The sequence below is a fragment of the Rhopilema esculentum genome, chromosome 1, assembly GCF_057945365.1.
Source record: "Rhopilema esculentum isolate cy_ngs chromosome 1, ASM5794536v1, whole genome shotgun sequence".
NCBI lineage: Eukaryota > Metazoa > Cnidaria > Scyphozoa > Rhizostomeae > Rhizostomatidae > Rhopilema > Rhopilema esculentum.
In genome coordinates this window covers 1850046-1863657 of record NC_142815.1, presented here as the reverse complement: position 1 = coordinate 1863657, position 13612 = coordinate 1850046, and the positions used below count along the sequence as shown (strand labels likewise).

General features: G+C 38.1%; 1 protein-coding gene across 2 annotated transcripts; it reads right to left on the bottom strand.

Moving 5' to 3' along the window:
* Window positions 1-284: 284 nt before the first annotated feature.
* Window positions 285-12624, bottom strand: LOC135690291 (uncharacterized). Of its 2 annotated transcripts, XM_065207801.2 has the most exons (10): window positions 12434-12614; window positions 10864-10999; window positions 10106-10202; window positions 7986-8109; window positions 6167-6323; window positions 5225-5374; window positions 4704-4835; window positions 2915-3001; window positions 1631-1773; window positions 285-771 (listed from the first exon to the last, which is right to left on the bottom strand). In XM_065207801.2, exons 2-10 carry the CDS (start codon window positions 10967-10969, stop codon window positions 604-606), a joined length of 1164 nt encoding a protein of 387 aa, XP_065063873.2. In that variant the 5' UTR covers window positions 10970-10999; window positions 12434-12614; the 3' UTR covers window positions 285-603. The 2 variants fall into 2 exon arrangements, with proteins under 2 accessions (XP_065063873.2, XP_065063875.2); XM_065207803.2 differs by lacking the exon at window positions 285-771 and having other exon boundaries at window positions 1685-1870; window positions 12434-12624.
* Window positions 12625-13612: the final 988 nt, after the last annotated feature.

Below are 13612 nucleotides of genomic sequence, written 5' to 3'. Positions count from 1 at the left end.
GGCCTCATTTGCTAACAAAGTGAGTGAGACAGCCTTAATTTGCTGACAAATTTGAATATCCACCAAAAAAGCACCCACACACCGCTAAAAATCCTCGATTTTGAGAAAAAACGTTGTTCAAAATTGCATTATGAAGAAGCTCAGCCTCAGCTTGTTCTTAATTTGTTCTTAAATTTTAAGTAATTTTGAGGCTCGTGTTCTTATAAAATTGTTCTTATAAAAAAAAGAGTGTAAACATGCAAGAAGACACGTTCATACGCTATTCACTAGAGTAGGGTAACGTGAAAAAGCTTCTTGAAGAGCTCTACTTGAAGAGCTCTTTCACATACTGTCTGGTGACAACTAGGGCCTAATGATTCTCTTTATTTAAAATTGAAAACATCGAGTTGCCCTATGGTCGTTCTGGCCAACTACTTTCCAGCATTTGACTCTGCACCCTTGGGCCCAGAAAAATGCACATGAGGCAAGCCCCTTTGGAGGTTGTGCCGCACAGTCAGAAATCCTTAAAATATGCTCTGGTTCTGTACAAAAATTGAGTTTTGAACGCTAGAAATTCTACTAATTTTACAACAGCTTTAAACCTAAAACACTACTCCAATATTGCTACGCAGTTACATATTTGTGTTCATCTGATGCTGCGTGGCCGAACTCATAGTCCACGTGAACGAAGGCCCTCTCTACTTGATCAAGTTGTTCAATCTTACGCTGTAAGGTTTCACCAATATTATGAGCTGTCCGTAACGTCATTTCTTCTGGTAAAACGATATCAACCTAGATCAAAATATAACGAATTTAGACAATGCATAGAGACATCAACTCTGACGTCGTCAATAAACTGAATTCCCGCTTATTTTTCCGGGATTCTTGATAACGAATTTGAATTGTTTCTTATTTCACCCATACCGTTTAAAAGAACAAATCATTCAGCTTAAATTTGGGGCCTATCAAGTAAAACCCGCAAGTCCTCAAATAAGCCCCTGGGGACTTGTTTCGCAAAATACATTTTGGGCTGGGGGCTTATTCGGGGGGCTATTCGGGGGTGGGGGCTTACTTCACCAAAAGTACTCTAGGGAGGGAGCTTATTCGAGGATGGGGGTTTATTCGAGGGTGGGGGATTATTTCACAAAAAAACTGGAGGCTTATGGTGGAGGCTTATTCCAGGGGGGCTATTTCGAAGGTGGGGGCTTACTCGAGGACCTACGGTAATATTGTATTGCTATCGAGTAGATTTGCTCCAAGTTCTACTTGCTTGTCTCTTTCTCAGAGGTCCACAAGAAGAAAACAAAAAGCCACAGCTCTCTCAAGCGTGAAATATACTCGGGGCAATTCTAGTCATCGAGTTTCCTGCGTTTAACAAGATTTTGATTTGATCTGCCAATTGGAGGCGGAAGAAGGCAACAGAAATGCTTGGAAGTTGACACTGGTAGAGAAGGGCTTGAAGTTCTCAGAAAAGGAGTATTTTTCAAAAATAGTGAAAATTGGGAATTTTTCAAAAGGTTGCGGATAAGCAAACTGATGCCCTCTATACCAACGTCAATGCCATGGTCCAATTTCAGATACCCCATTATTTCACTCTTAACAACCCCAGACACCTCCCTTATCCCTAACATTGCAATAATCAATAACTTACCTCTGCGAGGTATCTATTCCCAGTTCTAAATGCTCTGACTGTCTCTATCTTCTCAATTCGATCATCATGCGTCACTGCGATCCATGTGATCCGCTGTAGTATATGCGAAGGCGCAGTTTTACCCGTCAAGTTCTTGATTTGCTCTTTGAAAGCATAAAATGTTAAACTAAAAAGATTCCTTGGATCCGTGTGGTTTGCTTACGTCATTATGCGCAGAATACTACCCATATAAATGACAGGCTATGAATAAATTCGTATACATTAACAAGGACGGGAAGAACTCCAACAAAAGGGATTTTGAGCCTATACGAGGCTATGTTTTTGATAAGAGGTTAATTTAAGATGATAGCATTACGTCTCCGTATAATTAGTAAAAAGACAAATGATTTTTCAACTTCAAACTGTTCATGCTGTATTTTGGGAGAAGGAGTCATACAATATCAAAATCTCTCAAATTTTTAAATGGAAAATCTTGTAGGAATGAACTTTCGTCAAAAATAATGCTTTTGGTTGAAATTTCGGGTCAAAACTCATAAATCAACGGTGCAGTAAAATCCTAAAACATATTGAAAATGAAATATGGCGTAGCTAATTTTTAAGGAAATGTCTACATTGTCGACTAGTACCGGATGTCCACTAGTAGCTCTTTTCGAGGATCACAGCGGATAAAAATTCACAAAGCAACGAGTAGTATTTCTCATAAATGGCTTTGAAAAAGCAAATAGTTTTAAACATACTAAAGTATAAACATCATCAGAGTATAAACGACAGAATCAAAAATTTTAGTTTTATTATTTCTTAAATTTCCTTCTTTTTTCATAATTTATCAATCTATTGAGAAGTTGAGGAGTTGATAAGTTTGTACAGTTGCTTGTAAAATTTATTGATAGAAATAAAACTAATTGAAAAAAACATTCATAAATAATTTATTTTTAGGTACAGCAGCTTGTTTACTGCCCAGTAAGCTTGTTTACAGACTAAACCTGAAAGGTAGCAATTTATAACAAAAAAAACGAAACACCAAATGAAAATAGAGAAGGTGAATGGCATGAGCGAAATTCTATATGGTCCACCATCACCGGATACAAGTTGATGGCCTAACTTCCCAAAATGGAGCTTGAAAAGGGAGAGAAGAAAAACCGAAGCTCGGGACTTGAAAAAAGTGATGTTTAACAAAGAAAATCAATAAAGAAAGATTAAAGGAAACAACAATTTCATTTTCACAATATCATGAAAGACAAATGAATAATAAAAAAACGATATGTTTCAAAACATTTGACTTACGAGCTCCTGTTTTCCACCAATTAACAAATATATAAACACTAATCAAAATGGCGCCAATCGGGTCTGCATACAACCAGACATATGTTCCTTAAATAAAAGAAATAAAAATTATTTTTTCAGTCAACTAGACAAGGCCTATAAAAAGTCGTCAGCACCAACAAAATTCAAGTTTCTCTAAAAATCCATTTTAGAGTCATTTAAAAATCAGAAAGAAATTTCAATTATATAATTGGATTGTTGAAATTTCAAACTAAAATATGTACCTTTTTTCTTGAAATCTTTGAAAGAATTTAAAGAACACATATTGATTCAATTTCAATGTTTTAGATAAATTCTGAGACAGTACCCTTTTTTCGGAGAAATTGCGGACATGTGTGAGGCTGTTGCATAGCCGAGTAAAGGCAACTTAGTTCGATAACTTGGGGTCCTGCCCAAAAAGGGTCCCAAAATATTTTATTTTTAAGTCTTTAAAACTTCGCTCTAGTTCACCTCGATTTCAAAAATCTTTAAAATTTCGTCAACTGACGTTCCTACAACCTAAAGGCCCTTCGGCAACCGGCATGCTTTGCGACAATATTTCAAAACCAGCCTAATATCATACTGCAAGAAAATACGAAATAATTTCTTCAAGACAGCTGCCGCTAAGCATGTCGGTTGCGCAAGAGCCTTTAAGCTCTCCCTAGTTAACGATAAAAATTCTCCTTTTACATCTTCCTATTGTGAATGACATGCTTTTGGGCACTGGGTTGTCTGGCAGTTCACAAATAGGGGTCCCGATTCAGTGTTTTTCCATAGGACCCAAGATGCCTCCGTTGGCCTGAGGTGTATCATCTTATGAAGGTCTAGATGTCGAAATCCAAGGATCCTGCTCTACCTCTTTGCAAAATCAATTCTTTTCCCTCTAAACTTTTCAAAAAGTCACTTTGAATTGCCGTTAAAGTGCTAAACTTTGATACAACCAACTTACTATAGACATAAATATACAAATTACCGATACCTCAAGGGACATAACAACTAAATATAATAACAACCATAATTTTAACAGTTGTTGATGATTAAGATAACCGTGATGACTTGCAACTTTGTGATAGCAAGCTTTGCATAGATCATAGTTGCCTGAAATGTTAAGCATGAAACTCGGAGTAGAAATTAGAACCGTCCTGTTCTATACACCAAATATATAGATAGCTATTCAGAAACTGAGAAGCTATGCTTATCGAGCAGTGCTCTGGTCCTTTCTCTGACCACACCTCGCGATTCTTATGCCCGGATTAAAAGAGCTTGGCGACTCTCTTCACTCGAGATGAAAGTTCCGTCATATAAGTTACTCGAACTCAAGGCTCTTTAATCTGTAGTTTGTGACCATAGCTACTGAAAAAGTGAACACACCTCGTCATTCCTACGCCTGCAATTACAGAGAGCTGGCGACTCTCCCCACTCTGGGTGAAAGTTGGGTCATTGTTGTAAAGTCTAGGTCGGAGCATAGAGAAAATCCATTTGTAAGATTATTTATGTGATTTTCGTAACAAAAACGTGCTTACTACACACTCAGCCACAATAGCCAACTAACTATTGAGGTCATGTGCCGAAGCGATTTATCACGAAAGACATGTCAACGCAGTGGTCGACGGGAGAAAGACTGGGCACCACCCTATTCCCAGGACTCGATCGCAGTCATGTCAGTTACAAGACCCTTGAGTTCACAACCCTACCCACTGATCCATTCTCACACCATATTAAATTCTCTAAAAAGCCTTGAACTGAGTCACACATCTAGCATAATACCTACCTAGTGCTCCAAATAAGAGGGCAAACGAATTAGAGACGGTGTCATTGATGTGGTCTGTTGCTAATGCTTGTGTCGACGGTGTATCATATCTTCGGCAGTAGATGTACAATGCTAGTTTGGTAACAATTGTAACTGCAAAACAAAATAGGTATTAATTAAGATAAAGTAAATATTTGATGCTGTCAACTTGAAATACTTGAAAATATCCAGTGCTATTTCTGCTTACAAGCAAACTGCGATAATATATAACACTTTTTGGCACATGATATTGGTATAATTGTTTGGGAACGTACATTCAAGACTTCTCGAATATAAAATGAAAAGCAAAGATTCCAAATACGAGTCTTGAGGAATGCAAAATCCTACAAAACTGTTACTAGAGTTAGTGCAATCATAATTGCAGAATTGTCCCTTTTTGGCAAATAGGGCCACTAGTGATTGTCGCCTTCAACACTGCATACCCTCAGATATGAAAGCAAAGTTCAGCCTTTATGTAAAGAGACTGAATGTAAAACGCTCACCTGCAACAAGGATAATGGACACGGCGGACAAATCTGGAGATACATTCTTGCTGATAATTCCTTCTATCGATTCACGAATCATGACGACAGATGCACTTGCCATAATGCACGATAGTATTACTATGGCAACAGGTTCAAGGCGCGTTCTACCTGCAAAGAAGATTTAAGGTTTAATATAGCGTTGAAATTTTGGGACTCTAGGCCAAAGCCTAATAGCTAACTCTTGTTTCTTCTTCTCCTTCTCCTACTCCTTCTTCTTCTTTTCCTTCTTCTTCTTCTTCAACTTCTTCTTCTTCTAAACGCCTTGTTCCTCCAGGACATTGGCCATAATGGTTTCCAATCCCTCTCTACCACTTGAAAACGTCAACAGTTTTGCTGAACCTCTTCTGCCAGTATTGAGACCCATGTTCAATCTCGTAATTTTATTGTGCCTTTGTCTTCCTCTACTTTTGCTACCCTCTACTTTCCTTTTAGCACTAAATTATGCTATTTATAATAAACTATAGGCTATTGATCTTAAAAAAAAATCAAGGAGAAGAGAAGAAAACATGAAAAGGGCCCATGAACAGAAACGGGATCGGTTTTAGAAGCTGAGACGGTTAGTAGAATGGCGTTGGAAAGGGACGGGTGTATATGTGTGATATTTTTATGGGTAGAATGGAAGTAGAGGGGTGGATGATGGGGATTGAGGTTTGAGAGAAGGTGAAGTACCGAATGGTAAAACCTGAGATGGGCTAGGAGGAGAAAAACAGAAGGAGGGATAGAAGTTGGGATGTTGAGGTATGAGAAGTTGAGGGAGGTTGATGTTAGGGTTCGGATTACGTCACTTAAAAACAACAAATTAAATTTTGATTGTTTAAACTTGTATTTATATGTTTATATTGTTAGCTATAGTTAATATCGAATCAAAATAAATGTGAAGCAACAAAGCAAAAAACTCACCTATTGGGTAATGATATATGTCAGTCTTTCGCATCGCCCTGCTTGTATACCATATAATAAAACCTGACACCAAATCAACTGCACTGTCCACTAAACTTGATACTATTGCGAGAGATCCGGACAGGCCCACTGCTACTGCCTTCGCTGTGATTAAGAGCTATAAAAGAATGAACAGATCGATATGATTGACTGCTTACTGTCTCAACCAATCAGATGCAGCTGGATTGACAGCTTGCTCTGTGACTGGCTCTTCAGATCAAAAGTCCCAATTTGATTGGCAGTTTTAGATCACAATCCAAATTTGATTGACAGTTTCATGATTCAAAAGTTTTTCGTGACAGTTTGGGACTCTTACTACATTTAAAGGCTCCATGTCCCATCAGTCAACCCTTCAGAGTTAACAATTAGCCTTACATTGTCGAGTGGCTATGTAACAATAGGTCTATTGTGTAGACCAACCAATGGCAATTCAAATGATGGTTATGTAACAATTGGTCTATTGTGTAGACCAACCAATGGCAATTCAAATGATAATCGAAATGCGTCGAAACGCCTTTAAGATAAACATGCACATTAGAGAAGCAAAACTCTCATTGACTTTAAGCTTTCTCAGCAAAAAAGCTTCATTTTGCCGAACGACCTCACAAAAGAAACGCTGCTGCATACCACAGGATCCGTTCATTTGATATTGCAAATGTTTACATACGGGACACTTATGAACCAATTTTGCTAGTAGGTTTACAGTTTGAAAATATAAAAAAACAAGGCAGTTTAAAATGTAGGAAATTAAATACCCTTTACACGCCAAAACATAAACCTGGCTTGGTCATCAGGCCCGGTTAAGACTTGTTGAATTGAAATTTGGCTTTCCTTCACATGATATTTTGAGCCTGGGGCCAGTTTCGGCTCAGTATTTTAAGTTCTAGAGCGGACTGCGTCTCGTTGTTGAATCATTTTAAACCCCTAAACGCTCGGAGGTTAGAAAACATGTGTAAGTCACCCCATGGTGAAATTTCATCCCGGGTTGCAAAAGTGACCTGAGCCTGGGGCCACTTTCGGCTCAGTATTTTAAGTTCTAGAGCGGACTACGTCTCGTTGTTGAATCATTTTAAACCCCTAAACGCTCGGAGCTTAGAAAACATGTGTAAGTCACCCCATGGTGAAATTTCATCCCGGGTTGCAAAAGTGACCTGAGCCTGGGGCCACTTTCGGCTCAGTATTTTAAGTTCTAGAGCGGACTACGTCTCGTTGTTGAATCATTTTAAACCCCTAAACGCTCGGAGCTTAGAAAACATGTGTAAGTCACCCCATGGTGAAATTTCATCCCGGGTTGCAAAAGTGACCTGAGCCCGTCCCGGGTTGAGATTCTTTAATGTAAAAAACTACTCTCACAACAAGGTTTTTCTGACGGTTTCATTTTATTTTTCATTTTATAATATTTATACAGGTTAAAGGTTCATACATATATGTCTTTCAACCTGACCTGTTTAAAATATTAAAATAAGCGCTAATAAATATGTTATAATACTAATAACAAAATAAATTTACCAACCTAACCTAATTTACAATGTTTAACAAAATTAAGGCTATAAAAAGTGAACGTAAAGATGAAATAAAAGTTGTCCCCAACTATAGTTGTTCTTTGAAGGTTTTCAGGGAGGAGGCCAATTTAGTAGCCCTTTCTAGACCGTTCCACAGTTTTGGACCGCGATAAGAAAAAGCCTTTTGGCCATTTATCGTTTTTAGCAGCGGTCCACGTGAAACTCAACTCCGTGTCGAAAACAATCGAGGTACGTTAATGGCTCTAAGAAAAACTTACAAGATTTGCGAAAAATGAAATCTGTCCAGCTAATGCAACGTCTTTTAACAATGATCTTGCATCTATTTCATCGTTGTTGTTCATAAATGATTCAATCAAACGCTTTTGGCCTTTGTAATATGACCTGGGAACGAGGAAGTAAATGATGACGTAAGTGGCTACGACAGCTGTAGCCGAAAAGCTGCGAAAAGAGTATAGGTATGGACAGGAAATTTGTCCAAAATACAGTATTGTAAGATTTTTATACAAAACGATATTGGAAATGGAATTAGACACGATGTGTTGGTTGGGATAGTAACGAAATTAGCAAATGAAATGAAAACATTTTTAATAACGAAGGAAGGACGACAAATAAATAATGTTACCAAAACATAGTTAAATAGACAGAAATAATTAATTTCATATTTTAAGTTAGCGTTAATAAGCATGCCGAAAACAAAAATAAACCACACAGAAGCGAAAATGTGGAAACTGGATACACCCCCATCCTAGCTTCGGTCACCACCAGGCCTTGCCCGGAAAGGCGCTCGATCGAGCGCGCGCGCCTAGAGCGCACCCAAAAAAAGCCTTGGAGAGCGATTTATAGAGCCCCTCAAAACGTAAAAACAATATTAACACGGAGCAAAATAAATTTTTGGAATTTGTTGAATCAACTTGATCAAGCATAAACAATCTTCCCAACAGACCGCAATATTATGATTTGCGTAAGATTACCCCTTGAGAAAAAATTCAGCAAATTCAACGTTGGGTTTTCAATATCATTTTTTTTCTAATAACCCTCTAATAACCATCGAGGACACAGGCCATCAAGCGTATTCTCCGGCAGATTTATTTGATTTTCGAGCAAGCGTTAATCTTCTATTGAGGTATATATTATTTTCAGTTTTTTTAATAACTTAAAAGCGCCTGTGCAAATCAGCGATCACGTTTCCGTCCAAATTATCGCATTGCTTTTCATTTTTAATTTGCTTTTGCGAGTAGTAGATGTTCTAGCGTTTCTTATAGAATGGATAACATGAAAAAAGGAAACAAAGTTAAATGTTCGATTTAAAGCCATGCGCTTTGATGAAGCAATATGTGAAGCTGAACATAACAGTAGTGATAAAAGCTAATCAATGATGGCAACTTACATACCTAGAAAAATCTGAACAATTTTGCGATTTTATTTTATTATATTTCTATATTTATATTAACATAGTGTTTGTTGCATGTTTTGTTATTTCATATTATGGTGCTTTCTGGTATCACCGTTGAATTTCATATTTAACATTCTTCCGAAGCTTTCAATATGAAGCTCTCGATCTCCTAAAGCTCTCGAAGGATGCTCTCAAGGAAATTTACTTAGAGGTGCGAAATAGAGCGCCTAGAGTTTCTAAGGGGCTCTTTTTATGGAGCACCTTCATTTTACTTAGAGCAAGGCCTGGTCACCACCTAGCTGCCGAGTGTAGTTTTAAGGACACTGAGAAGCTATGCTTATCGAGCAGTGTTCTGGTACTTTACTTCGATGTGACCACACATCGTGATTCCTACGCCTGGAATAGCTGGAGAGCTGTTGATTTTCCTCTCTGTTAGAGAAAAATTGATGATGGAAGTGACACGTATCACCGACCCTTGGTTCTGTAGTCTAGGTCTCTAACCAAAGAGTCATCCTCACACCTCTGCTGTACCACAACAAGGGAACAACTGGGGGAGGGGGTCGCTTTACCAAAATAGACTACCTTTGTTTATTGATCAAGCACCGCGGAGACCTGGGAAATGTGGGGGTTCTTTAAAAAGTGGGGGGGGGGGGGCTAGAACCAATAAAGCTTGACTAGTGATTCACTGGTGAATATCATGCATTTTTTGCAAATAGTGGGGAGGAGCTAAAGCCCCCTCAGCCCCCTGCTCAGCAGTGTCTGTTTATCTAATCTTTGCTAGTGTACTCTTAAATAAATGCTTGATAGGGGGTTCGTATGCCATTCACCGCAGTATGCAAGCAAACTGGAACATAGCCACTGATTCTCGTTAGCTAAACAAGCTAGGCCCCTGCAGTGGGCTAATCTTTGCAACAACAGAATAGATTTAAACTTTTAGTTAACTTTTTAAAAAAACATAAAATCTTTGATGCACAGATATCGTACCTTACATTTCTTGGCAATTCACTATCCTTGCATTTGGCTAAGGCATCAGCATGAGCATTCAGCAAATATTCTGAGTCCATGCAAGAGTTGTATTTTCCTGAAATTTATATACACATTAAATACACAATATTTTCAACCTCTGGCCATTCAAACTTATCAATCGATAATTTCATTGTTATGTTTTTATTAAATTTATTTGTGTGTCAGCTATGGTAGGCTGGATTCAATCGGAGACGCCATTGTTTCAATCAGATATATACAAAATCAATTCAGCAATACTTAATGACAATACTTAATGAATGCGTAACTATTTAGAATGATTACTTAAACGCTATCAAAACCTTCTTGAAATCCTCTTGAAAACGCTTCCCGAATACCTCTTAAAAAATCCTCGACTCCAAATATGAACGCATGTTAAATTCAACTAAACAGTAGGATTCTATTAACTACAACCAATCACATGAATGACAAGCAACGTGAATGACATGTCAATCACAATAAAACAACACAACAACTACAACAGCATAATTACTATAAAATCCCTGGATTGATTGAACAGTTGAAGATCATTAATCATTAGTTGTAAAATTCGTACCTATGACTTAAGATAAGTCATAAATAAGAATTGTAATACATCTTGCTGCAATTTATTGAAAAAGTTCAAGCCGTTTAACCTCTAACATTAACCAGAAAAAAATATGCACTGCACTTGATGCCAGCAAATGTAAATGAAAAAACTTATAATTTTAGAAAATTACCAGTATATTTTGGCGTGCTATCATTGCTTAGGTTAAAATCATCAAAACTAGGACTGTCTCTATAGCTTTCTGGGGCTTGATTGGACAGAGCAACGCCATTCTCCATGTTCTTTGTCTTCTGTGACCAAACCAAACTCTAGAGAACAAAAATAAGTATTTTTCTACTAAGTCTTAAAGAACTAAGAGTCAAAACAGGGGCATTGTAGAAATGCTTTGAGATGCAGTTAGGCTTGCATATGAGGTTTCAACATATGATACATATAAATATGAATAAATATAATATATATAATTAATAAGTATAAATAATGAGAGAATAGAAAAACACAGTGTACTAGGCATATTAAAAGCTATATCAAATACTCTATTGGCATATTAGAGCCAGTATCACTTACTTTTAGGCATGGGTGCGTAGTTATGAAAGGTATGCTGAAGGTATTCTTCTGCAAGGTCCTGCTCACACATCCGGGTCAGTAACAAACACAGAGCCATACACAGAGCATCACACTCCATACACAGAGCCTTTACCTATTGTTGCTAGGACAACTCTTAACAATTCCTAAACATGCTAGATTATATTTAAAAATATACATTTTATCTTCTTACCTATGGGCAGGTGCCATGAAAATACAAGGGGGGTATTGTAAGAAACAAGATTGGAAAACTTGTATGATTTTGCTTACGTGTCATTGAGACAAGGGGCAAATCACTCCAAGAAAATCTCCTACACTTTATGTTAAAATCCTATTGTTTTATCTGAAAATCCCTGGAAATCCTTTTGTTTTAGGGAAAATCTTGTACACTATTTGCAAGATTGAATTGTCCCTTGATTGAGACCAAGGCACATTATTAGCTGTGACCTACCAGCAGAAGCATTTGAGCTGGGAGCAACCATGCCTACTATATACATTACTATAGTATAATATACGTGACTTCATTGATATTTGGGTCAAAAAGGTCAGAGGTGTAAGCACAAGAAGTCCAGCATGGCTGTGAGCGTATGCAAATTTTCCAGCCTGGGCAAGAAATAGTTTCAGAAACAAATGTAGTACCGAATGGACTGGTCACTTTATAGCCTTGCAAAAAGAGATGAGCCAGGATGAGCCCAGTAGTGCAAATTTTTAAGGAGTTTTGGGCTAACAGGTTGGATATTGACAAAAAAATACCACTAAAATCCCACAAAAACATGAAAAAGAGAAAGATCACTGAACTTGAACGAAGCCCAGTATGCAAAACGCCAGTACAGTTTGCAATGCACTTGAACTATTGGCATTTTCGTTAAGTTTATTTGCCAGGCGATTTTTGCTTTTCCCTACTCTTTTTTTTAATCGGTTGTATAAAAGTAACGGACTTGAAATAACTCCGAGCAATAACTCTTTCCTTTAAGACAAATTACCTTAATGACAAATGCTTCTTCCCGAAATTCTAATAATGCATCTTGGAACGCCAAGGGCAAGTTTGTTGTTTTTGCGTATAGTAGCATTCCACTGGCCTAGCCAAACCACAAAACAACGATCTTTGCCCTTATGTCACGACCTTGATCTTTGTAATTTGAAAAAGAAAGACAACTTACCAAATTTGTGCTTTTTTACAACAGCTAAGCATCTGCAAACTTTACAATTCAACCTGCATGGAGTAAATGCAGTGAATTTCCAGCATCTTTGCGTACATCGTGCGAAGAAAACTGCATTTGCAGCATCCAACAACAACAATTGAATTGCATTATCGTGATTGAATTGAATTTAGCGCGGAAACAGCTGCATGTCCTTTTAGAGCCAACCCCTCTTAGCCTGCGTGACAGGCACCGCGGAGCAGGAGGGGGGGCTGGGGGGGCTTTAGCCTCCCACTTTTTGCAAAAAATGCCAAATATTAAGTATAAAACTACCAGAAAAGCCTCTTTTTATACGGTTTTAGCCCCCACACTTTTTTTAGATCCCCACTTTTCTCAACGCTCCGCGGTGCCTGGCGCAAACTCGACTTGTTTTCCCAGAGACGAATTTAGTTGACTGGAAAAGACTAGATTTTCCATTCAACTGAATTCATCTCTGGGAAAACAAGTCGAGTCTGCACGCACGCTATTCCGCTCTCGTTAATACCACATGGTCTCGGACGCAGGTTGGAAAGTTGGGGGCGGGGGTTGAGCCCAAGGGAAAAACTAAGAATTATGACAAAAGATTTAAAAAAAGCTCCATTGTTTTGCAAAATGGTGGGGGCATGGTCCTCTGGCAGGGACAGCGGAAGCGGGGAACTACGAGGGCTTAAGCCCTCAAAAATTTCCAAAATGTACTTAATTAAAACCATACAAAAAATGCTCTGTTCTTGGTTTTTAGCATGACTGGCCCCCCAAAACGTTTAAGTTCTTTGTCCCCCTTCGTCAGCATATTTTAACTGAAGCATAGTACCAGTCGATTAATGCAGTTCAGGGCACATAAATTCGATAACTAGGGACATCCAACCGATAAAGGGGGACCCCCCAATTATTTCTACATCCATGTTTTCAGACATCGCTAAAGTTCACTTCATTTTTAGAACTGAACTCAGCTCCCCCTAGTTAATGAAAACAATTTTTCATAGTGTTGAAACTTTCTTCGAAATGGTACGTGCCCCACCAGTAAACAAACGAAAGATAACTAACGAAGGACTTCATTTACCCCCACTTCTCTCGTTAGCTTTTTCCGTATTTTGAAAAGAAACAGATATGTTGTTGCTACTTCGAAAGAAACTGGCTCCTCCAGTGATCACATGAGCAGTG

Coding starts and splice junctions, on each gene's coding strand:
- LOC135690291 (XM_065207801.2), bottom strand. CDS start 10,969: ATGGAGAATGGCGTTGCTCTGTCCAATCAAGCCCCAGAAAGCTATAGA. Junction 5,375..6,166: donor CATATATCATTACCCAATAG/GTGAGTTTTTTG, acceptor TCTTCTTTGCAG/GTAGAACGCGCCTTGAACCT. Junction 772..1,630: donor GGAATAGATACCTCGCAGAG/GTAAGTTATTGA, acceptor ATTTTGATCTAG/GTTGATATCGTTTTACCAGA.